Source organism: Cladophialophora carrionii (assembly GCF_000365165.1).
Source record: "Cladophialophora carrionii CBS 160.54 unplaced genomic scaffold supercont1.7, whole genome shotgun sequence".
Taxonomy (NCBI): Eukaryota; Fungi; Ascomycota; class Eurotiomycetes; order Chaetothyriales; family Herpotrichiellaceae; genus Cladophialophora; species Cladophialophora carrionii.
Genome location: NW_008481832.1, coordinates 127,143 through 151,558, shown reverse-complemented (window position 1 = coordinate 151,558; position 24,416 = coordinate 127,143). Strand labels below are relative to the sequence as shown.

Sequence of the window (24,416 nt, the reverse complement as noted above, 5' to 3'; positions counted from 1 at the left end):
ACGCATGGACGAGATAGAACAGGTCTAAGCAGCGAGATGGTCAAGTCGGAGCAAAAGTCATGATGTAAATAAGGCGTGATTGCTTCACCACACTCTGTGTGTCATGGCCCAGAGCTGCCGGGCAACCCCGAAAAGAAGCTCCACGTGACGTTGGCTCAGGTTTCGTGGTGGACGGTGTACGTATGACAGCGTCACCAATGAGATTTGATTGCTGGATGAGGACATGAACACCAAGAAAACATAGCAACAGCTCTGCGTATGACTTTTCTTGGGACAAGGGATCAAATTGAGATTTGTCCCGGGCAAGAGGCTTGGAATTTGTGCAGTGTTCCACCGCCCAGGGAACAGCACGGGGGCAGGACGTGGTCAGGCCGTAGGGCGCACAATCGGCAGACCTGTTGCCGCCTTGACCCGCAGTTTTCTCGCTCCTTGCGCCTGTCACAGCAGGTCAAGAGGCAAGTCTCGCGCAACCGCCACATGCCAAGCATTCAGAGCAGGCCTGGCGACGCCTCGACTGCTCGACTTGGATATACAAAAATGTCAAATCAACGGTGTAGCAAACCGACTACGTGCCACTGCCAGAGCGCCAACACCGTCGCCAGGCCTCACGGAAAGTCGTCTCCGTCTCAGGGCAACGCAAGCTGCCGTTCTTCGAGCCCATGCCGCAAAGGCCAAGATGTCGCCTAGACAAGAGCCAAGTGCCCAGATCTTGGCCGGGGCGCGACGCAGCGGAAGTGGAGGATTGCAGCCAGATTGAGCGAGCAGGATGATCAGGACCAAGACGTTCGTGTCTCTTGAGTTCTTGGGTTCCTTCTCGTCGCTAGAATCATGTTGGTACTTCATTCCATCTCTGTTCCCCATGTTGTCTGTGTTAGAAGCCGTCAACCTGCACCTGCTCCCCGTCGCCGATCAGCTCAACAGCTCTTGCCGCCTGCTCGGTGATGACAACGACCTTCCCACCGAGAGCCCTGCTTGACCATCAGCATGTCCTACGAATCGGACTCGCACCTCACCCGGCACTCTCCTGCGTACTACGACGGCACCAACCCCTCCACCTCTTCTCAGACGTCGTATTACCGGTCAGCTCCTCGTCCGTTACAGCAGCCCCCGATTGCCCGCGTCTCTCCGACCCTTCGAAGTCCCTCCGTACCGCACGGCTTAGACCCCGTCCGGTTACAAACCTCGATATCAAGTGGGGAGTCCGGGTCGACTGTCGGGGCCGAGTACAAGCAATATCCCACCTATAAACATTTCCAATACGGTCCTCAAGTGGAGCGGGGCATTATAGAAGAGTCGACACACCGACAGTCTCGCGCGGGGTCACAGCATTCCGGAAATCGAGCAAATGAAAGTCACCATGGCGGAGCGCCGGTGGTCGAAGACAACTCGGCCATCTTTCAATACATCCAAGAAAAGTCGCTAGCGGTAGAAGAAGAGCAAGAAGACGATCATGCTCTGTGGATTCTGGTAAGAGCAATCGTGCTGTGCTGTATGGATGACCGTCATATTGACCTTTTTCAGTTGTGGATGTCCTTTCTCGACCCGTTCCACTGTTTATTCAGTGCCCTATACTCCGTATTCGCCGCAATCCTCATCACCATCCTCGCGCCTCTGCGCCTATGCAGACAGGAGTGCTCTCCCAGTATATCCCTTGTCCGGCTCGTGGCGCCAGTTTTTCGAAATCACCTTCAGCTGATTTACGCCAAATCATTAGACAATGCTCACACCTTTGAGTTCAGTCCATTTTGCCTCGTCCTCGTACACGCTGTGTCACCTATTATCAGCATCGGCAACGCAGTCGCCGCATGGATTGTGGCGGTGTTCTGGGTCTTCGCCATCGTCATGGGAAATCCAGATGGAACGGAGAAACGAGATGATGGACGAGCCACGGTTCTTCTCCTGAGGGACTGGTGGGAGAAGTATTTACTGTTTGCTATACGAAAGTGAGATTTGTATCACTGTACGGGATATGGTGTCACGAAGCAAATGACCCGACGCGTTTCTATTTCTACTTGAGCGAGTGACTTTTGTCCTAGGCATTATGGAGGCGTCTGATTTCCACAGCATATACCACGGCGCGGGGATTCTCGCTTTGTTCCACATACAGGTCCTATCTGGGCGGGCAATTGAACGGATACATGGTTATCTTTACATCCCTGAAGGACATGCCCTTCTATTCTGGTGGAGCCTGTGTGGTCGATCAACCCGTCCGGCTTGAATACGCTTTGAGCACGGGCGACATTCGTATGGCCTGCAGCGATCGGCCACCGTCCGGGAACGGGGGACTCAGGGCCTGTGAAAAGGCTAAGTTTACAGCAGGCCTCGAAAAGTGAAGCCACCCAGGCCGACGACTTGGGTACGAGGAGGACTCTCTACGTCAAGACTCGGACTGCACGTCAGCACTCGGTAGACGACACGTCTTCAGCATATCATCCGATAGAGGTTGTGAGGCTGTTCCGTCCGCCTTACGTCAATGTGTACTTATCCAACCCTACACACCATGTATCATCACTCTCCTAGTTGACACGCACATGCAGACCGCCACGCTGAGCCGTGAGTCTGTATGGCCTATTCTGCCAATGGCGGGACTATCTCGTCGTTGTGTGTTACTGCTGGCCCAGTCCTGTTCGCCGACTTCAACGCCTTCAACCCATCGAAGGTCCCGAAGCATTGACACAACCATCCGCAGCTTTGCTCAGTGTGTTCGGTCGCTGGAAGCTGACAATTTGACACACCGGCGTCTTCTCCCTTCCGTTAGATGTCTGGTGCAAAGCCTGAATCTCACAACTACAGACATGAAAGCATAGTAGGTACGGGTGGCCCCTCGTTTCGATTAGTGGAAAAGGGCCGAGACGGGCAAAAGTACAGAAACGCCCTGGGACCAACCGGCAATGTACAGCATCTGCATCTGTGTCCTGCTGGTTCTGTGTTCGGAGTGCTTGCCCTTGACAACCCTCTCGCTCGGAGATAAACAGAGGTATAATTAGCCAGCCATATGATATGAGCCCGCGGACGACAAGTGTTGACCTATAGTGACTTTGGCAATACTATGTAGGTCTACACCCTCCCTGAAGCCGCAAGGACAGCCGACCCGACATCTTGTTAATCATCTCAACTCTAACACGCTTGGGAATACCAGACTACCTAATTAATCGATCTTGGACAACTCCCACAGTGCGGGAGACAAGTTCTCGTCCGCGTGGGGAAGGTCCGAGTGTTGGTATCTTCGTGGAATTCAGCCTGGTCGAGTAATCTTTCTGAAAGCACGATGTATCTGATTGGTGAAAGGACGAACGGCAGATACTCCATACTGTATCGTCCGTAATAACTCGACGCAAGTGCGACAGCGCCAGACCAGTATCGCGACCCCTTCAGGTATGTCGATCAGCTGGCGCTCGAGCTACTCTACTGTATCCAACCTCGTGGACCTACCTGGTCGAGACGCGATGTGGTGCCGCATCTTTGGATTTCGTCCAGTTGATGCCTATCCAGTCAGGCAGCGAGGCCTGGGGAATTGCAGCATCCGATTCGTGCCCCCTTTGCTTGGATCAGGCGAGTGCTGGGTATTCCTTGATAATTGATGGGAAAGACAGAGCAATGCCCTCAAGACAACAATACCCATGTCGGGGTGGATTCTGCTTCGCAGGGACGTTGTCTGCAGCATCAGTATCAGCACAGCATCAGTATCAGCACAGCATCAGTCTCAGCACAGCAGAGCATCGCTATCAGCACAGCAACGCTTCAGTATAAGCACCCCCAAACTTCACTTTTGATCCGCCATCCAACCACTTATCCACGCGACAGGTAGGCCTGTCGCCTGATCGTGCTCAAAGGCATGGGACTCGTTGATTCTTTCAACCGGACTCCCTCCGCCTCTGTCCACCTGGCTCACAGGCACAGTATGCGTATAAATCTGGTGTCAGAATGCCACACAACTCGATCGAGGGAGGTAGGTACACATGGTCTCATATAAGGTTGCAATGTCTTTTTCCCAAAGCACCTCGCTCGTCTGGTACAGTTCACATAGCAGCGAGGGCAGGTACAGGAACATCCGACCTTTATGCAAACGCAAAGAGCAAGTGAGCGTCTCGTATCCCAACATTCGAGTCGCCACCATATGAAGTTTCGATTCGATCCGTTAGCATATGAAGTTTTGAATCATGGTACCGCAGCTCCCAGCAGTAGCATGGCATCTAGACAGACAGTCTATCTGCAGCATGGAATCTCGACAGACGGTCTATCGACAGTATGCATGTGCAAGGAATGGAACCCAGCGGAACACCAGGTACCCACACGGCCGCCTGACCCTCCCTTCTTGCCAGAACAGGTGCCCGCCGTGCACGTTCGGCCCTGAGGAACGCCCTGTGGACCTCGATCCGCTCCACCTCCCCTGTATACCATTTCATCCACAGGTCATGCTCGGCGTTCCGACGGCGCACTTCGGCCAGGAGCACGTCGATCTTACTATGGATGCGATCAAATCCCTGGCGAAGGTCCTCCCACGTCGGCTCGGTTTGGTCGTTGTCGTTGTCGTCGTCGTTGTCGCTTGATGAGGCGGAGGAAGACGACGACGACGAAGAAGGAGAAGCAGGAGGCGAGAATTCGTCGTCACTACTACCAACCCCCTGAAGGGCCCAGCGTTCGTCACCTTCACCATCACCTTCATCGCCGTCCTCATCCTCATCTTCGTCGTCGAATGCCCTTATTCGACCGTCGTCATTCTCATCATCATCATCATCGTCGTCGTCGTCGTCGTCATCATCAGCCTCAAATGGAACCGACTCCCCCATTGCACTCGAGCCGTCCTCCCAACATCGAGGTGGCATTGGTGTCGGAGGACGAGGATACGCCCAGTACATCGTCGATGGCCCGTACTGGGGCCGGTGGTGCTCCGCGGATTGAGGTATGGAGTGCCTCGACGCTAACGGGGCCGTTACCTCGCGGCTATTTACATGGCGAGGAGGTCTCGTAGAGGGAGGCGAGTGCGAACACTGGCAGGGCGGCGTCGTTGCCTTTGTCTTGGAATGTGATCTCATCTGGTGGTGATGAAGCATGAACACTGCATCACGGCATGTGCTCTCCTGCTGTTGTTGGAGGCGGTGGCGGTGGTGGTCAACTGGTGAAGAAGAAGAAGAAGATGATGATGATGATGATGGGGTCGGGTCCCTGTTCATGACGGCGGGCTTTTCGTCGGGCAGGGATCTGATGGCGACCATGTTGAAGACGGTGAGGCAGAGGCTTGTAAGATAGGATAGGGTTCTGACGAATAACGGACACCAGGAGAGTTAGGGATCCGGACGCACAGCGAGATGGCACGGCTATATATGCTCGTGCTGGATGGCTCGTCTCTAGGAAGGTCCTCATTGTATAGAGTTTAGGAACGAAAAGGAATCAACCACGCAAGAAAATGCAGAAAGCGACAGTAAGACGAGGACAACCAGAGTTTGCGGCAAGAAATCCCGCATGGATGAGGACCTTGTTTTGTTTGATGCTTCTTCACCTTTGCGCCGTTGCCGTGCACGTAGCAGTAGTAGTAGTGAAGGGAACCGAAGCATGACGCCTGTCTCATCAGCCTTGCAGTAGCTCATGCTCGAGTGAACAGATTGCACCAGAGAATGATCCCTTACGACAGAAGCAGGGGCATTCCTCCGACAGCGAGACGTTCCGGCCGGGACTCATCTTCCCACCTAGGGCTCTATTCTTACAGATTCGTCAGGTAGTCCTCTATCTCGTCTTTGGTGAGCTTCCGGAACCGCGGACCGACTGCTCCGTCCACACCCTCGTAGCCCAGCAGATGGTTCGCAGGTTCCCCGACGATGCCAATCTCGACGGTGTCGCCGTTCATTTCTCCTTCGATCGTCTCCTTGAGCGTCAGCAAGGCAATATGGATAGCGTCCTGCGGTGGACTGTCAGTAACTTTTGGTCGTCTAAATCTGCTTGCTGCTGATTTCTCCTCACCTCCAGCTCTAGCGAGTCATTGTATCGCTTCTCCAGGAATGTCTTTGCGCTTGTCGCACTTTTGCCAATGGCCGTAGCCTTCCAGGGGAAGTAACTTCCACTGGGATCGACCTGGTATAAGCTGGGACCACCTTTTAGAATGCCGCCAGTTTTCCTGCTCGCCAACTTGGCCTCTGCTTCGGTCTCGCCTTCTTTGGCTTCCCTGGTCTCCGGCTCGATGCCGTCGTCCCATCCTGCAATCAGCAAACTCACACCGTACGGTCTCACACCGCCGGACTGTGTCGCTTCCTGCATCACTCTCGCCACATCCTGGACCAATATCCGCGTGGGGGGGTACTCGTTGTAGATGCGCTTGTAGTTTGTGTGGGAGACTTTGCGGGCCTTGTCGACCAGGACTCTGTAGTCGGGGCCCATGCCGCTGTAGACCATGCCGATGTTGGGTGTGATGAGCGAGACTTTCGAGAGCGAAGGCGGGTCGATCAAAGGGGACGAGGATTTCTTCTCCGTTGCAAGGACAATCCCGTTCGTCGCTGTGACATGGCTGTAAGTAGGAAGCTAGCAAAGTCCAGCTGGGGTTATCGTACCTTTTATGCCTAACGATGTAACACCTTGGTTGACTGCGTTGAGGGCATATTCTGGATATCCAATGAGCTCCGCGCAAGAGATGACCGTTAGAATAATGTTTACCTATTTGAACAAGCTTGCCGCTGCAGGAGTCAGTTCTTCGACCTTTGCGCAGTGTAGCAAACACAGGAAGGTCGACTTACCTGGGCGAGAAAGTTGTGAGCGAGAACGAATACCTGTCCGCCATGTTGGCGTCGCAGTATATCAACCTGACCGGGAGGGGACTCCTAAAATATCTTGGACCGCGAGGACACAGAGAAAGACGGTGGAAGAGCACAGGCGACCTGGGGGAACAGCACAGGGTTTGTACACAAGGTGAAGATGTGAGGAGGCTTCATTCATGCGGAGGACGAGACGAGGCTGCAGGTCAATGGCGCGTTCAGACTGAGAGCGGAATTATGATCCGCCGTGGTTGTGTACGGTGGAACATTACACCTGCCATCTCCACGCCTCTCTGGCCTTCTGGCTTTCGTTTCTCAAGTACCTCGTACCACACCATACTTCAATTCGATTTCTCTCTTTTGGCCCAGTTTCATGCTCCAGATCAGGCTTCAGCAAGGCACAAATGCTCGAAAGTCCCTCGCAAAATTGCATCTTGACACGCTTATCCTAGCACATATTCAAGCCCTGTTGGCTTCGAGGGCGCCATCAATTGAATTCTACGTCCCAGTTAACCTTGTATCGAACTTGTCCGGTACTTGCGAACTGAGCCTATAACATGGCATTCGGACCAGCGGTACCGGCTTTGATGGGCGGAGCTGCATGCTTTTCATCCTTGCTTATGGTCTGAGATGCTGGCCAGTATTGCCTGAAGTCATGCCTGGATCGCGGTCAGTTCAGTTCAATCTAGCCCATGGTAGGGTTCTAGAACGCACCCGAGAAGATATGCACTTTCCAACATCTTCCTTCGAGCCTCTGGCGAAGTATTCATGGTCTTGAACGGCTCGGCTGACGTGGCTGCTGTCTCAGGGTCTGTGTCTCTCAATGCACAAGTGTTGCCATAGCTGACGGGATTCGTGATTTCCTGGTACTTCTGTCTGCGGATGTGGGCGTACTTGTCTAGCAGGGAGTCGTCGCAGCCCTTGCGAAGCACACCGATCAGACAGTCGGCGAGCCCGCCTGCGTCACATATGCCGCCCGTCAAGCCCATCCCTGGCAAAAAGCACAATAGTCAGCGACTGCCAGTCTTGACAGACTACATCGAATGAGGTCTTTCTCACCGCCAAACGGAGAACACGCGTGCGCCGCATCTCCGGCAAGAAATGCTCGCCCTTTTCGATACGATCTGGCGCTCCGTTGGTGAATGCGATAAGGGCTGACCACCTCGAGTTTATATGCGTCCTTGGAGAGCGGTTTTGGACCAGGGAAGATTGCCTCGAACTTATTGTGCACGTTGGCCAGGACCTCTTCCCGGGTAAGGTCCTCCTGCTCATTATACGAAACGCGGTACAAGCCCGTCGGATCGATCTTCCCCACCATGCAGAAATGCTTGGGGTGGACGATGAATTGTCCTCGTTGGAATCCGTGCTCGCGGAACGGATACCGGACATTGCATGCGACCAGCCACTGTGGCAGCGTGAAGCCGTCATACCCTAAGTCGAGGATCTTGCGTACGGTTGACTTGCCACCGTCCGCCCCAACCAGGTACCTAGCTGTGATCTTCTTGCTGCCCGTCGGTGTGTCGACCGAGGCCGTTATGGAGTCCTCGTTCTCCGTGATGTCGTTCAAACGGTGATTAAAGAGGATCTGGCAGAATCGTTGGCGACTAATTGCTGGGAAACTCGTACAACAATCTCAAGGCCAGAAACTCACTTTTGCGCAACTATAATCGCTGAGATGCCGCTGAATGATTTTCGCCAGCTGAAATTGACCACAAATCACGGCGTCAAACGACCCAGGGATCTTGTCTTCGGGCTTGAACTCGGCGATGGTCTTGTTGTCGATGGTGATCCACCGGAGCCTAAAGTCATAGTCCGACGGTTCCATGCCCACTTTACGCGCTTCGGCGGCGATTCCAGCTCGTTCAAGTTCGACCACGGCTGGGGCTCCGTACGCCATTGCGCGGGGAGAGTCATCGATGTCTGGGAGGGCCTCAATGAGGAGGACGTTGACGCCGGCTTTGGCTAGGAGGAGGGTTGTAAGAAGGCCAACGGGGCCAGCTCCTACGACCACAACCTCTGCATCCGACGATATCGCCATCCCGACGATTTTCTCCCTTGTAAATACTTCCTTCCAAGGTAGCCTTCACAGATTGCTGCTGAGTTTGCAGAATCAGACACAGGCCGGGGCGATTTACAGGCCGATGCTGCGATGCTCCAAATACGCCTCGATGCGATCTACCCCACACATTCCCTGACATGCCACCCTGCCTTCCAGTCCGGGGAAGGTGGAGATCGGGTCATCAACGAGAATGTACTCGCACAGAGTAGTGTGTACATACTCCGCATTGAAGGACCCGTTGGGGGAAGCCGTACAAGTACCATCTCCGTACTCTGTATGTGGTATCGGACAACAGCCGAGTTGCCGCGTAACAGAACCTCGAACCCTTTTCTCAACAAGAGGTCGACCACTCGGTAGAGATTCTGTGTGGCGCTCGTGGACCATACAGACGCGAGATACGAAGTATCCTCTTGTAAATCAACGCAACATTCAGGAGAAAAGCAGGATTGGGCATATAGTGTGAACTGGCGCAAACAGACGACGACCGTGGTACAGTACACATACCTTCGTCGACTCGGTCCACTTCGCCAGGAAACAAGATGTCGCTCGACCTCTCCATCAACAGCTCCCGCGATCTGACCCTCGAACTATGTACCTTCCTCAGCAACCTCACGCTTTCCGACCTCCCTGCGGACCTCACCCACATGGCCAAAGCAAGCATACTCAACAGCATTGGCTGCGGGCTGTCGTCCTCGCCGTCGTCGCTCCCCGCGGCCGCCAAACTCTACAAAGCGATAGATCCACTCTCGAAAACTCAACGCCATGCAACAGTGCTAGGTATGCACGAGCGGGCAATTCTTGACGATGCAGCACTGCTGAATGGTATGAGCATGACGGCCCGCTTCTACGACGACACGCATCTGTCCACGCTGGTGCATCCTTCTGGTCCGCCCCTAGCTGCCATCTTGGCGTATGCGGAAGTAAACGGGCTCAGCGGCCAGGATGTGCTTCTCTCCTTCATAGTCGGCGTCGAGACGGGCTTGAGCATCGCTAACGCGCTCGGACTGGGCCCCTACAAAAAGGGCTGGCACATGACCAGCATAGTCGGATCGTTTGCCGCTGCCTCCGCGGTGGCAAAGCTGATGAAGCTCGACGCCCAGGGAATGGCGGCGGCACTGGGCCATGCGAGCAGCATGACTAGCGGGTCGAGGAACGTGTTCGCCACGGACACATTGATCATGCATGCGGGACGCGCGGCGCAGAATGGAATCCTCGCAGCGAGGTTGGCCAGGGAGGGGTTCGGCAGCACGACCCACGCCATAGAGAAATGGATTAATCTGATTTCCTCGACGGATGAGGGCACTGATGTTGGCCGGATTGTGGACTCGTTAGACGCTAAACAGGGAGAGCGCAGTTGGCTGATCATGGAGAATGCATTCAAGCCGTATCCATGCGGGATTGTGATCCACCCGCTCATCGACGCTGGGATCGAAGCACATAAGTACTTCTTTAAGGACGGTCAAAGCCCCCTGCACCACAAGAAGCCGGAGGATGCGCTGGACACGTTCACCAGGATCGAAGCGACGGTAACGCCGATGACGATCCGCCTGTGCGGCGTTCAGCAGCCCAAGAAGTTCATGGATATCATCTTCAGCAGCCACCACGGTCTAGCCGTGGGACTCATCTACGGCAAGGGCGGCATACGAGAGTACTCGGAAGGCGTCGCGAACGATCCGCTGATTGTCGGGCTGAGGGATCGCGTCACTCTCGTCCCAGACGAGGTCGTCAAAGATGACCAGACCAGTGTCAAATTCTGGTACGTCGCAGCCGACGGGACGGAACAAGTGAAGGAGATCCAGGTTGAGCATGCACTGGGGTCCTTGAAGAACCCAATGACGGATGAGCAGCTGAATGCGAAGTACGCAGACCAGGCCGTGGAAGGAAGATTGAACGAAGCTGATATTCGCAAGAGTATCGCGCAGTGCTGGGCGATTGACGAGATCCCGAATGTTCAGACCTTTATGCGGTTACTGGTACCAGAACCAGGGTCGAGTTCGTAGCATTCCGTTTCTCCATGGATCAGGTAGATTTCGGAAATGCGCCATCTCAGCTTCTCGCCTTTATCATGATTTTTCTTGCCTGAGGCGATACTTTATGCTGACAGGTCAAGTAGCATGCGAGTGAAAGGTGAGTGAAAGGTGATCAGGGAGAGGAAGATGAGTTGCCAGTGCCAAGACGAGCTCCCATTGGTCGGTACCTTTTTCGCAAGCTGCGTCGCTGCTCCCGCTCGGAGTTGGCAGAGCTTCGCTTCGCCATTTGACAACAGCTCGCACCGACCTCTCAACTTGCGTTCATTCCGGCCTCACTCTAACGAGCCCGAGCATACCGACCCACAGGTAAGCCATACATCTGCTCGTCCTGGCAGTAGTACTGATACGACCGAGTGCAGCTTACAAAATGCCGGACGACAACGTTGCGGGCCCTCCCTTACCGGTCGCGAAAGGAAAACCAGTTAGCGAAGCTCTATTGAACGAGAAGGTACGTTGGGGGGAAAACCTGACAAGCATGCTGCAAAGTCTTCTTCAAGGGCTGGCGAGCCCATCTCTCGAGAGTGGCCACGGAACGCTGTCGCTTTTCTCCTACTCCTACGGCATTGGAAGCACAAAGACCACGACCACAGGCTGACGGGTTCTTCAGTGGGATCGTGCCATATCCTCACTGGTGATCAGATCAGGGCTCGGCTTTTCGTTTGGTGTTATATTTTCGGTATTGCTATTCAAGCGAAGAGCATGGCCCGTATGGTTGGGCACGGGTTTTGGCGCAGGAAGAGCTTGGGAAGAAGCTGATGGTTAGTCTCACACTTATCGCAACGCCCTCCGCTTTGTCTGACCATGTGCTAGCGAACTTCAAACGAGGCGACACATTCACGGCGGACGGTCTAAGGAAAGTGAGAACTGATAGGTGACGGAAGCGTAGAGGAGGAAGCCTCGTTTGGCTCTGCCAGGACCATGACTATCAAAAGTACAAGTTTGTACAACATGTACAGCCATCGCCGAGAGCGACACGCGGAGTTCTTTGGCGGTTGAAATTCTTCCCAGTCTGATTAATGTCTACCCTCGTCCACGGTCTCTCAGCTGCGTCTCATCTGCTCGACTTCTCATTCTCTATCTCCCGGCGAATGCTTTCGAGCTCCGCCTCTCGCTTCCTCAGATGCGACTCGAGACCGTCAATCTGCTCCGACACCAAGGCCAGGTCATCTCGCAGTCTCTTCAAATCTCCGCCTGCCTTGTTGGCGTCTTCCGAGTTCAAGGCCACGTACTGCCGCTGCTTGTATTCGAGCATCTGCTGCGCCTCTCGCTTGACCAGGGTCCAGTTCGTCTTTCCCGGCTGTCGTGGACCTCCATTCTCCGTTTTTTGCTTTCGTCTCCTGTCCGAGGCCGCCATCGCGGCTTCGTGCTGGGCCTCGAGCTCCCTCAACTCGCGCAGGAGCCGCACCTTCTCGAGGTCTTCATCCTCGACCACATCGGAGAAATCGGTCCCTTTCGGCTCGTAAGCGGAACCACCTCGGCCGCCAATGCGGCTCAGGTAGGCATCGCCGAACTTGGCCTTCCGTCCAGTGGAGGTGTCCTCGTCATACTTGTTCGGCCTGTTCCGAACACTGTCGATCTGGTAGTCGATCTGATTCTCTTCAAAGCTGGCTCTCAGACTCGGAGGAACGGTGCGCGGTATCCGGAACCCCTCGTGACGGTAGTTGAGAATGTGTAGAAACGCGAGACAAGCATCCTTGGATATGGAATTGCGGCCACTCGTGTTGACCAGATTCCAAGCGCTCCTCACATCCGTGTCCGGCACGTCGAGACTGCCGTAGAGGGTGTGCAGGCTCTCAAAGCTGATCTCTCCCCTGCGGTCCTTGTTCGCCGAATAGATCTCCTCGTACTTGCGCTTGTCTCCCGGGTTCATGTACCAGTCAAACCCATCTTTCAGCCCGGCGTCTTCTTCGTCGTCCTCGATCCGCTCAAACTGCGCCTGCGAATGGCCGGTCAAGGCGCGGTTCGCCTGGACCAGGTGCGCTTTACTCTCGGGGATCAGCCAGTCCGGCAGGCTTTTCGGCACGTCCTGGTATTCCCCGTTGACCAGGTCGAAGATCAGGCGCATGGCGACACAGAACTCTTCAAAGTCCAGCTCGCCGTCGCCGTCGACGTCGGCGAGATCCCACACCCTCTCGAGTTGGTCATCTCTCAGCTGCGAGTTGCGGAGGACGTTGGCCGCGGCCTGGTTGGTCAGCCGCGAGGACGGTGAGGCGGGCTGTTGGACCAGCGACGAGAAGATCTCCCAGTATCGGTCAATCTCCCACTTCTCGATCCGCTTGGCGCCAGACATGTTGGAAAGGAAGCGGTGGATGGGGGCGCGTTCAGGGTCGAACAGTGGCAGGAATACTAGGTAGGCACGTACGTAGGTAGGGGAGTTTTGAGGTGGGCGGGGGAGGCGCAAATCGACGGAAAAAATCAATGCTCAAGCAAAATACATGCCAGACGCTCCAAGAAATGCTCAACCGACTTTAGCACCAATGTCTGGCGTGTAAGACTGACAATAGCAGAGTAGCGGTTGCTGCGTTGCGCAGGCAGCTCTGTGTACGGAGTACGAAGGACCATGTATTGTGAAGGGTAAGCGACTCCGACGATGGGCCTTAGCTTTAGCCTCATGTAGCTTCAGCCTCAACCAGAAGCCACAAGTTCCCATATTACAGTGTGAATCACGAGTGATCTCGAAGTCACTTCTCGAGCGGGATTTCATCATTGTCCAAGGAGTACGGAGTACCAATCTCGTACTTGTTGACCCCCCATTCATTCCCTCCCTTTGGCGAGGCCGACGGCCTAGGCTGCCCACTGCAGTTATGTAGCTCCTACATCACCGGGTCAATTGCGTGAACTCATCGTCGTCCCATGTCAAACCTTCTGTAGGCGAACGGGAGTCGACGTGGCTACTGATTCATGTCATGCGGCAATGTACTCGGTATCTCAGATGGAATACGCTGTCTGAGTTGTTGCAACTGGCTGCAGATTCAACGAGCTAGCTATGGCTGAATGCATGTGTTACTTCGGTCGTCTCTTCTCGTTCCCAGCATTAAACTACACAGGCACAGGGCATCCGAAGCTGACGGCCACGGTGCCGCCAGGGCCGAAAACAGCAATCAGACCTTCAATAGCAGCCCAGGTACCCATGCCACAGCATGCGAGGCCGAGGAGAACGTAGATCAATGCAATTGTGCTTCGGAACCACGTCTTCTTGTAGCCTCTGATCCATCGCTTCAAGCCGTCGTCGTGCCGAATGGTCTCGCGGGTGGCCGGGTTGAAGCCTTCGCCAGGAAGTTCAGCAGCCTTGTGGATGATGGTGCTTATGTACATCATGCCTGGGAAGGTGTATGTAAAGTTCATCATGAAGACGGCGCCGACAAAGCTGACAATGCCGTTGAGGTTGGGCACCGCCCCAGCAACGACGAATGCGAGGATCCAATAGCATGGTCCCAAGAGGTACCAGAGGATCTTGCCCTTCTTTTCGACAATTGAGGGGAATTTGAAGACAGCCTGAAAGACTTCCAGGTACACCGTCTTCATGCCGATGTTGAAGTACATGATGATGGCGATCCAACCGGAGAGAAGTCGGAGCACGTTACCGGCAGTCTGCAGGCCATATGGATTGACCACGTTCACGATGTTGTTGGCAGAGTATTGGCCGTAGAAGGAGTAGACGAAGACACCGAAGAACATGTAGACGAGGCAAATGAAGGCTTGGGCGAGGAACATGCCTTTCCAGAAGTCCAGCGGATGTCTCATTTCGGAGAGGAAGGCCACGAAGAGGAGAGCGCCAGCGTATGCGTAGACCATGGTGTTGACAGCGTTGAATGTGGCCGCAAACCCCGGAGATTGCTGCTGATACTGATCTGGTGGGATGCCAGCAAAAACCTTGATCGGCTCAATAGTCTGAATAAGCGTCGACCTGGTGATTGCCGGGTAGTAAGGCGCGAAATGTGAGCAAGCCACCATACTGTCGGAACACTGGTCAGCAAGTAATGTCAACGGACGCCCGAGGAAGAAGACTGACCAGATGATGAAGTTCACAATGTTCATCCACACGGCGGCATTTGAAATCCATCCAATCTTTCTCAAGCTTCGAATGAATCCTCCAAGCATTCCGACAGCCATGATGACGACCATCATAGCTACGAAGCACACGCTGGAATGAGCAATCTGCTCAATGTTCAAAGCCTTGCTGAAGATCAAAATGGCCACGGTGAAGAATTGCTGGAGCGATTGGGCGACGTTGATGAAATGGCGCATCCGCACGCCGAAGAGGCGCAAAAATGGGTCACCAAAGCTCTGCATCGGGTAGCGAGATGAGTCGAGATCGAGGAAGGTTTTCCAGATGACCCAGCCGCCCCAGGCGGCAAAAACGCCGAAGATGAGGTAGAGAGCGACACCAGTGCCGTAGCCCACGCTGGCAAAGACAAACCTATATTACATTGTCAGTCACGATCTGGATCTATCTGATTCTCGAGGAGTACTGACGGTGCGCCTGACCACCCGAGAATGTCGGTGGTGATGAGGAAGAACATCTGCCCCCAGCTGGCCGTTCGGAGGGCACGAGCAGCATTGCGCCATTCCGCGTCTGAGACCTTCAACGCAGACTCGGCAGACCGGTCATGGTCAACGTCGGTGACAACACCGGTCGGCTGCTTCTCGTTGAGATGCGCCAAGGTCTGAAGTCTGCTCTCCTTTTCAGCTTTCGCCTTCTTTCGGCCTTCCTTTGAAAAGACGTTCTTGATCGAGTCGCGAAGAGGGGAGCCGTGCTCGGCCTGGAACACTTTGTTCTCTTCAATCTCCATTTCACGCTCGAGCTTGGCCCAGTAGACGTATTCTTCGTACGTCACAGTGCTGTCGGTACGTGCGGCGAAACCCCATACGCGCTCCATGACCTGCGGCTTCTCACTGGGCGCGACAGATGGCTTGCGCATCTGCTGCTCGGTCACCACATCCAGCTCCGGGGCCGGATGTGTCACTGGGGCGATATGCTCCATGGCTGACGACAGTGGATTGAGTGAATGAAAGAAACACAGGAACGGAGTCGTGTGCTACAACGAAAGCAGGGTCGTCGTTGCTGTTAAATGGCTCGCATCCCCAGCGGTCGCCCTTCCGATGTAACATGGGATGAACACACAGCAATCGGGCAGTTGCGATGTAGCCATTGGCGGCCCCTGGAAATTGCGTAGGCGGCGTTAGCGGTATCTGGTGCTCCTCTTGATAAGATGAAGCTTGCTTGGGTGGCACTCTTGATACGATGAAGCTTGCTCGGGTCGTTCAAGCACGACGAGAAGCGCGGCTGCGATTGGCGGGGTGGCCGTAAGGGTCCAAAACTTGATCGGCCATCGTGGTGGAGGCTGGTGGTGTGCCATTTTCGACTTGACAAACGAGGCAGGCGTAGAGACGCAGCGTTTCATCGCGTGCTGTGAATGCAGCGGAGACACGGCTCACGATCAGATAGCCAGCGTGGGATCTGCGCTATAGACTGAATTTCCCCCGGGCACGCTAAGCACGAATCATCCCCGAGCGGGAAGGTGACAAGCTTCTCAGCCGGAAAGCTTCCTTCCATTCGCCGAGGACTCTCGAGGATCATCAGAAACCTTGGTCGACCTTGGCAAATGGCAAATCCGTCTTGCTCGGACGAGGACTCCGTACCCCGTACCGGATTACTTTGGTCGGAGATAAATACGCATACGGATCGCGTGTCCGTCACGCGGTCAGCACGTGACAAAGCACGTGTACTGGGTAATGAGAGGCGGCGAGGCCCCAAGACAGGGCGCCCTTGTCGGTCGTACCCTATTCTGAGCGCGAGCCCATCCTTGGGGAGGGGGGGCGGTCATCATTGGTATCTATTCCTGTGGCGTGTTCCACGTGGAGGTGCCGAATGTCCGCTGGAAACTGAACCTGATGGAGCACCGACAGAGGACGGAGAGGCGATGTCTGTGCGAGGTAGTTCACAGCTCAGCATGAACACTCGCAACTTGTGGTGATAATGTCCTGCCGATGACCAGCGAGAGTAGGTACGACGGGCTCGCCTGAGCGGTACTTTCGAGATTATGCTATGTTGATGTCTTTCCACCCATCCTTCATAGCAGCATCAAATCTTACATGCTTTCTCTGCGTATATGCGCCATGGTCTTCCACCCACCTTCACAACATTGGCATGAACGTGTGCGGATGGGTGCTTGGCACATCCTCTCTGCCAAGCATGAAACGGCACCGGCAACGGGCTCTCACTATCACTACTAGATGCTCTGAGCTCCAAGCGCGCAATCGTACCAGTCCGAGCCTCGGGCCTCTTGTTCAGCTACTTCAAGGTCTTGCGTCTCCCGGCGGACACCCAAGAGCCGACGCCTCATTGATCAGTTGTCCTCGTGCCACATCCCACTACTTGAATGATACCTCATCGGCGAGAGCAAGGTACTTCTTGTAAGTATCCTTGTACTTCGCTGTTTCGAGCTTTTGGGCGGCAACGCACAACGGGCAGCGGGGACCTTCGATCATCGCAGTCTTTGTTGTCTTACCACCACTGACTCGCTCTTCACTTCCTCCCCATTGGCCCGCATTGTCACGGTGGGTGGTGTCGATGAATTTGAGGCAGGAGTAACAGAGGCGGTACTTCGCGGGCATGTCGGTCTTGAGACGGACGAGCATCTGGAGGCGATGGACGTCAGTGGCGCGTTTCGGAACATGTTGGATGTAGTCTTTCTTGTTCTTCTCCGTCTTGAGCTGGTCGTAAACTGCGGCTTGATCCTTGCAGGTGAGACCGAGGCAAGCACGATCAGTTGTAGTTGGGAGCGCTTTAAAGATCATGTTCTTAACTTCGACTGGGAGCTTAACGAGGTTATGGTCCTTGTTCTTGATGGAGCCGGATTTATAGACCTATAGAGTAAATATAAGCTTATGTTAACGCCACTAAGGAGTATACTACCTTTGTAGGAACCTTCGGATTACCGAGACGGACACAGCGCTTCTTCATACGGTTGGCGATCTTCTTGTGTCTTCTTCCAGTCTCTACAGCTTTCTTAAATAATTTGTAGGACTTCGTAAGGTTCTCTTCCACCTCAACAAACCTAACGACGTCAGTAAAGGCCAAACGTCGGGTGTAGGAACCACGCTGACTTACTCCTCATTTGTAGGGATTGGATCAGCAGGCATCGCTGCGATGTGCGATGAAACTGGTGAACTATTGAATTGCCTTGGTGTTAAAAGCTCAATGCCAGGGGTTCTGAGCAGTTTGAGAAGAAGAGAGAGGAAGTTGTCTGGTGAGATAAAGAAAGAAAGAAAGAAACGAATGAATCTGAGTGGGAAGATCTCTAGTGACATTGAAGACCACGGCGCCAAGGCACTCTTTATACCATACCAAGACGACATCATAGGTGCCAGTGAATGATGGTGGGCGCCGCGGATGTAGTGTCTTGTTGATAGCTCAACTTGGTGAGGCGCGGTCGGAGAGATGTCTCTGTGTTGGTGGAGAGGCGTCTTCAAGGAGTGCTTCCTGGGTACTTTATTGTTTTGCTTCTCACCATTCCCGACTGTTTTAACAACGTCCAGACGACGAGTTATGGGACGCTGTTGGGACCAAAAGCTCCCCGGGGTATATGAGATTGTTACCCAGGACTTGCGATCTGCGTCGATGGCGGTCAAACCCAGCGAACACTGTACAGGCCCAAGCAGCCTGCGGCCGCAAGGCGTCACATCAAGTTCGAGGCGGTCACTCATCGCTCCCGCCTTGGGCGTTTACCTGCTGTTGCCGTGTGAAAGACGCCCATCTCGCAAGCGATCAGAAGTACTGGAATGTGTACATTCGAAGATGGCCAAATCCAACCGAAGGATGTGGTTCCGGGCGGGCTATTTTTGATGGTCGGCCAGCTGGGCTCTAGCTGGACAGCCGCAAGCGTGATACAGTCTGGACATGATGGGTTGGGAGGCATCTGGGCGTGGTCTAACTATATATTTACAAAGGCCTACTAAGTGAACATTACTTGTAGGTACGAGAGTGTTGCAGTGGCACGTCCTCTACGCTCCTTGGCTGCATTATTACTCCGTACAGGTCGTCGGGTAACCTTCCTAGTTACATAATGCCCAACGAACGAAATAGATTAGAGGCCCACGTGAGGCCTTGTAATACTGTTTAATGAGCTTCAGGTTTCTCGACGGTGACAATCGAGTCGGAAGCATCTTCCCAATGGCTCTGATCGTCGTAACTCCAGAATTCTGCCAGACCTCAGCGGCACTCAGCAGCAGTCGCGAAATGCGTCGGCGGCTGCGCCCCGTCCCTTGGCAGTGGCTGCTGCAGCGTTCTCGGTTATGCATCCCTTGACCTCATCTCCGTGCCCAACTTGCTGCCTATTCCTTTCTCACAGCCTTTATGTCAGTCGGTGGCAGAACCTCCATCGCCATCAACATGGACTCCGAATTCGATGAAACTTGGTCTGATACCTCTGAGGAGGATGAGCGCCGCGACATCACCCCCATTCAGTCACGCGCGTATCAGATAGAGATGTTCGAGCATAGCATGAAAGGAAATGTCATTGCTGTGATGGCTACCGGTATGTCCTCTCTTCTCCCCCTGCTGAACGTCGTCTCGATAGTGTATATTAATGGATGTTCGCAGGTAGTGGAAAGACCCAAATCGCGAAACTTCGCATCCAAGCAGAGCTGGAACGTTCACCGAATAAACTCGTCTGGTTTACTGCCCCCAGTGTCGTCCTGGCGTATCAACAATATCGGTTCCTTTCTCAACACCTCCCAGCCTATCAGTTCCGACTTATTACTGGTATGGACAACGCTGAATATTGGACTTCCCTGGATATCTGGCGAAAGGTTCTATATCACATTCATGTTGTTGTCTCCACCCCCGCTATCCTCCAACAGGCACTTAATCATGGATTCGTGGCTATAAAGGGGATTTCCTTGCTTATCTTTGATGAAGCCCATCACTGCGTGAAAGACTCTTCCATGAATGCGATTATGAGACATCACTACCATCCAAAACTCACCCCAGAAACCCTTCATGAACTCCCGCATGTCCTTGGCTTGTCTGCAAGTCCGATCACTAAGAAAAGAGATGAAGTGGCCGATCTAGAGAATAACCTCAATGCAAAGTGCAAAAGTCCGTTATTGCAACTCGAAGAATATACTACTTTCGTCAACATGCCGGAGCCTTTAGTCCTAACGCACAGCCCAACTCCGCATCACTCTTCAGATCTGCTTGATCGATTGACTGCCACCGTCTGCGCCGTTAACATCGAGCAAGATCCAGCTGTTGCAGTCCTACGGCGAAGTAAGGCTCGATATGCACAAGAGAAACTGGAGAAGATCTTGAGAAAACAACGCACGCCGGCCATGGAAGAAATGCAAGCACTTGTACGATCGTGCACAGACATACAACAAAACCTCGGCGCCTGGGCCTGTGATATGTTCATCAAGAAATGTGTGGAGAAGGTGGAGCTTACGTCGTCTCGTGAACTTGAGTTCCTCGCGACCGAATCCCCTTCCGCTGAGAAGAGCGTCTTCATCGCTTGCACACTGAAGTCTGTACATTTGCCTCTTCGCATGGCTAACCTAGACCTGACCACAACCGGTTCTGTGTCCTCGAAGGTGAAATTGCTTGTGGAGTTTCTCCGAGAATGCTATCAATCTGACCTCCGATGCCTCATTTTCGTCAAGACGAGACCGACCGCGTGGTCACTCACAGATATCATCAACAACCATCCACTCACTCAAGTCAAATACCGCGCATTCTCCTTTGTCGGAGTATCTAATCCAACACACAGAGGGGTCTGTGATTTCGCAGACCTACGCGTCCAACATGACAACTTGGAAAGTTTCAGACGCGGTGGGCTCAATGTCTGTGTTGCTACCTCAGTGCTTGAAGAAGGCGTTGACGTACCAGCTATGAACTTGGTTATCTGTTTTGATGAGCGGCCAAACTTTCGAAGCTTTGTTCAGAGCCGAGGCAGGGCTCGTCAGAGAGAGTCTCGATTTGTCATGTTCCCCGAGGCCGCTTTGAAAAGAACACAATGGCAAGCATTAGAAGATGAGATGAATGAGGAGTGCCAAAAGTCTCTGGACTCTATCGAGCATCGCGAGAGGATGGAGAGAGTTGAGGAGGCTGATAGTGAGATATTCAGAATTCCCTCGACGGGGTAAGTCACATCAAGTTAGAAAATCATTTGCTACCCAGCTTCAACTGACTATTCCAGGGCCGTGTTGACATTTGCAGAAGCACGGCAACACCTGGATCGGTTTTGCGCAAGGCTGCCGAACAAAGACACCGCTGATCACACGGCCCCAGTCTTCATACTTGAAGGTCAGCCCGGCGTCGAGCTACATGCAAAGGTCTACCTTCCATCCTCGCTGCCACCCTGTCTACGGACAGCAAAATCAAGATCGAGCTGGCTGACGGAGAAAAGAGCCAAGCAAGATGCTGCCTTCCAAGCATATCGGGCGCTATACGACGCTGGACTCGTCACAGATCATCTATTACCTTCAGAAGTAGCGAAAGATCAGGAGGCTTCCAAAGAAGACGACGAGGTTGAGAAAAGAGACAGTCTCTATGACGTGCAGAAGCAGTACAATCCATGGCCAAACATCATGGAGCTGTGGGAAGCATCTAATTCGCCCACAGTGTACGCTCATCGCCTCACGATGGAGGCACCGGGCTGCTTCTACCCTTGCATGCTCTTACTTCTGCCCGTCAAGCTCTCTAAGCTGTCATTCTCTCTTTTCACAACGAAAACCGCCGGTTTGAAAGTCACGATTGGTGCCGGGTTGGAGAGGCAAGGCTTCCCACTAGACGTCGCACAAGACATCACGTTTCTGCTCTTGACATCAGTGCTTCAGCGGAGGTTGACAGGGCTCCGGAAAGAGCACTTGCCATCTCTTTTCGTGCCTGATATTGAGCAGGGCTCTCTCTCGAACTGGTATGGCGCAGCCTCAACAAGCATACCAATGATCGACTTCGACCAAACAAACGACGCGAAACGCCAGTCATACCTTGTGCAGGGCAAGCGAAGCAACGTGCCTTTCCTTTGGCAACCGAATGCACTTTATCGTGATGACCATCAAACATATGACGGTAGTGCGCGCAACCGGCCAACGTCGATTAGCGTCACGTTGCTTCCCAGAACGCTGGAGTACTTGCAGCAGGTAACTAAACCAGAGTCTATTCCTGAGGTCGTCAAAGTCCTACTAGTGGATGAATGCTCAGTGCTGGGTCTCCCAAGTGAGTATGGTACCCTTATGCTGTTCATACCGTCTGTCATGCACGTGCTCGAGGTTGCTCTACGGTCGGCTGCAGCGTGTGAGGGACCGTTGACGACTATTGGGTTGGATGATCTTGATCTGGTGTCACATGCTTTGACATTACCAGGAGCTAGCCACACGAGGAACTACGAAAGATTCGAGTTCATCGGCGACGCAATCCTCAAATTTTATGCCGCACTACATGTTTTCGCCGACCATCTAAATTACCCGGCATATCACCTAACCAGAAGCCGTGGGAGGATCATCAACAATGCCCGCCTACAGCGTGCGACAAGGGTTCTGGGCCTAGACCAATACCTTTCACGGAGGGCATTTGCGGCAAAGGAGTGGGCGGCTGGAGTCGGTGAATTGAAACCCTTGGGGAAGCAGCCCTCAAAGGAGCTTTCATCCAAGACTTTGGCAGATGTAGTTGAGGCTGTGATTGGAGTTGCCAGTGTAAGTGGCGGCGAGGGAGGGTTCTCCGAGGAGAAGGTTCTGGCAGCCCTGAAGCTGTTTATCGGGGAAGTTCCATGGAGGCCGCTGTCCGAGATCGTGGCACAGATACATCCTCTGGAGCAGATGTCAGAGTTCGCAGCAGACATCTTGGCGCCAGTCGAGGATATGATCGGCTACTCCTTTCAGCACCGCAGCTTGCTGGCAGAAGCCCTGACGCAGTCAAGCCTTGCCAGCGATGTGCGGTCAACCTACGACCGGCTGGAGTTCCTGGTAAGTCATATCTTCCTCAAAACCTGCACAACTCACATCCAGATATCCGCGCAAACGCCAGTGTTCCCTCAGCTACCTTACTCTTGTCACACTCATTTCCGTGGGATTTCCTTTATACTGAGACAGGCTCTGACATGTTACAGGGCGACTCCGTGCTCGACTACATAGTTGTTCCAAAACTCTTCCACAGTTCCCTTCGACTTGGGCCTGACCAGATGTCAGTCCGACGTGCTGCTCTGGTCAGTCATCAAACCTTGGCATTTTTCGCACAGAAGACTTGCTGCACACGCAGCTCCTTCCAAGTGCATACAGATCCTCGCACCAAGAAAAGCACCGATACGGAGCAGCACCAGACGATCTATCTCACCGACTACATCCGCCAAGTAGGCAATCAACACGCGCCTCGGGAACGACAAGCAACACTATCGAACTTCTGTGAGATTCAAGCCTCAATTCTCGAATTCTTGGGTTCCGGGACGCGGTTCCCATGGACTCTACTCTCTCGCCTCGGAGCGCCCAAGTCTTTTTCAGATATCATTGAGTCCATCCTGGCGGCTGTTTTCATCGACTCGAGAGGCAATCTGGGCGCCTGTGAGGTAGTCCTCGAGACAATGGGATATATGAGTCTCGTCCGTCGGTTCGCCAATGAAAGAGACATCGACACCCAACACCCAGAGTCGAAACTGCACGAGGTTATTCAGACCCAATTCCGTGAGGGTCCCCAGCCTCCGCTAGAAATCGTGACGCAAGAGCGGAAGAAGAAAGGTGAACCCGGCACGGATTGGCGATGTAGGGTCATGATCGACGGCAAGCTGATCGCACGCGTGAAGCATGCAAGTTGCAGTGACGAAGCACGTTACGCGGCTGCAGAGAGGGCTGTGGAAGCGCTGCGGAAGAAAAGAAAGAGAGGCTCCACAGAGGTGCAGCAAGACGCGCCAAAAGAGCAGCTTGAGCAAGAAGAGGAAGAGTCAAATGACTGCCTGGACACAGTGGAGAGGCAATGAATGTGCACGGACACAGCACGATCAAGACAGAAACGATTAGAATACCGACAGGGCCAGTGCAATGGAACTCATATGTCGCAGATTGGACGAAATAGGTGGCGAAACGTTGACGCACGAGGGGCCCTCCTGACCGCAAGCCGCCTGGACACCCCGACAAGGCAAGGGTCGAGACCAATGCAAACCAGAAAAGTCTCGAAAGCCAAAACAACGTCGGGTGAGGGAGCTAGAGCGAAGCTGGTCTTCATCTAAAGGAGCCACGGATATCTGTCGGATTGTGGTGACCACAATATGTTCCAGGTTGGTCAGAGCCCGTTCAGTCTACGACGTCGTTGAGACGGTGGCGGATAGCTACGACTAGTCTGCTCTGAAGTCCTGCATACAGGATCCATTGTTCACAGTTTCAATCTCCTCGGACTGGTATCTACCCGCTTACGAATCGCCGTAGGGCTCCAGCTGAGACATCGGGCTACCCCTTCCATCTGAAATGAATACAGCCGTCCATCCCCGCAAGGCTGGTGTAGCCCCCAGGCCAAGACTTGTGGTCCACGTCTGTCAAGGCATCAGGTGGCGAGAACAGGGAAGATGGCGACAGCTTGTTCCAGAAGATAGCCGAACG

General features: G+C 53.8%; 9 protein-coding genes across 9 annotated transcripts; 3 read left to right on the top strand and 6 right to left on the bottom strand.

Annotated features, from left to right (window-relative positions):
• Positions 1–984: 984 nt before the first annotated feature.
• G647_08145 (uncharacterized protein) lies at positions 985–1,947 on the top strand (the record flags this gene model as incomplete). Its single annotated transcript, XM_008732457.1, has 2 exons — positions 985–1,467; positions 1,522–1,947. The coding sequence occupies 2 exons, from the start codon at positions 985–987 to the stop codon at positions 1,945–1,947; spliced, it is 909 nt and encodes a 302-aa protein (XP_008730679.1).
• A 2,246-nt stretch (positions 1,948–4,193) lies between these two features.
• G647_08144 (uncharacterized protein) lies at positions 4,194–4,790 on the bottom strand (the record flags this gene model as incomplete). Its single annotated transcript, XM_008732456.1, has 1 exon — positions 4,194–4,790. The coding sequence occupies one exon, from the start codon at positions 4,788–4,790 to the stop codon at positions 4,194–4,196; it is 597 nt and encodes a 198-aa protein (XP_008730678.1).
• A 911-nt stretch (positions 4,791–5,701) lies between these two features.
• On the bottom strand, positions 5,702–6,769 carry G647_08143 (uncharacterized protein; the record flags this gene model as incomplete). Its single annotated transcript, XM_008732455.1, has 5 exons — positions 5,702–5,896; positions 5,959–6,488; positions 6,543–6,593; positions 6,646–6,665; positions 6,726–6,769. 5 exons carry the CDS (start codon positions 6,767–6,769, stop codon positions 5,702–5,704), a joined length of 840 nt encoding a protein of 279 aa, XP_008730677.1.
• Positions 6,770–7,293: 524 nt separating this feature from the next.
• On the bottom strand, positions 7,294–8,781 carry G647_08142 (uncharacterized protein; the record flags this gene model as incomplete). The annotated part of the gene is made up of 4 exons (XM_008732454.1): positions 7,294–7,402; positions 7,458–7,734; positions 7,803–8,328; positions 8,395–8,781. 4 exons carry the CDS (start codon positions 8,779–8,781, stop codon positions 7,294–7,296), a joined length of 1,299 nt encoding a protein of 432 aa, XP_008730676.1.
• Positions 8,782–9,341: 560 nt separating this feature from the next.
• Positions 9,342–10,802, top strand: G647_08141 (uncharacterized protein; the record flags this gene model as incomplete). The annotated part of the gene is made up of 1 exon (XM_008732453.1): positions 9,342–10,802. One exon carries the CDS (start codon positions 9,342–9,344, stop codon positions 10,800–10,802), a length of 1,461 nt encoding a protein of 486 aa, XP_008730675.1.
• A 1,081-nt stretch (positions 10,803–11,883) lies between these two features.
• On the bottom strand, positions 11,884–13,122 carry G647_08140 (uncharacterized protein; the record flags this gene model as incomplete). The annotated part of the gene is made up of 1 exon (XM_008732452.1): positions 11,884–13,122. The coding sequence occupies one exon, from the start codon at positions 13,120–13,122 to the stop codon at positions 11,884–11,886; it is 1,239 nt and encodes a 412-aa protein (XP_008730674.1).
• A 749-nt stretch (positions 13,123–13,871) lies between these two features.
• On the bottom strand, positions 13,872–15,817 carry G647_08139 (uncharacterized protein; the record flags this gene model as incomplete). Its single annotated transcript, XM_008732451.1, has 3 exons — positions 13,872–14,787; positions 14,845–15,252; positions 15,309–15,817. 3 exons carry the CDS (start codon positions 15,815–15,817, stop codon positions 13,872–13,874), a joined length of 1,833 nt encoding a protein of 610 aa, XP_008730673.1.
• A 1,390-nt stretch (positions 15,818–17,207) lies between these two features.
• G647_08138 (uncharacterized protein) lies at positions 17,208–17,978 on the bottom strand (the record flags this gene model as incomplete). The annotated part of the gene is made up of 3 exons (XM_008732450.1): positions 17,208–17,702; positions 17,752–17,893; positions 17,947–17,978. 3 exons carry the CDS (start codon positions 17,976–17,978, stop codon positions 17,208–17,210), a joined length of 669 nt encoding a protein of 222 aa, XP_008730672.1.
• Positions 17,979–19,227: 1,249 nt separating this feature from the next.
• Positions 19,228–23,800, top strand: G647_08137 (uncharacterized protein; the record flags this gene model as incomplete). The annotated part of the gene is made up of 4 exons (XM_008732449.1): positions 19,228–19,376; positions 19,442–20,971; positions 21,029–22,796; positions 22,940–23,800. 4 exons carry the CDS (start codon positions 19,228–19,230, stop codon positions 23,798–23,800), a joined length of 4,308 nt encoding a protein of 1,435 aa, XP_008730671.1.
• Between the last annotated feature and the right edge of the window lie 616 nt (positions 23,801–24,416).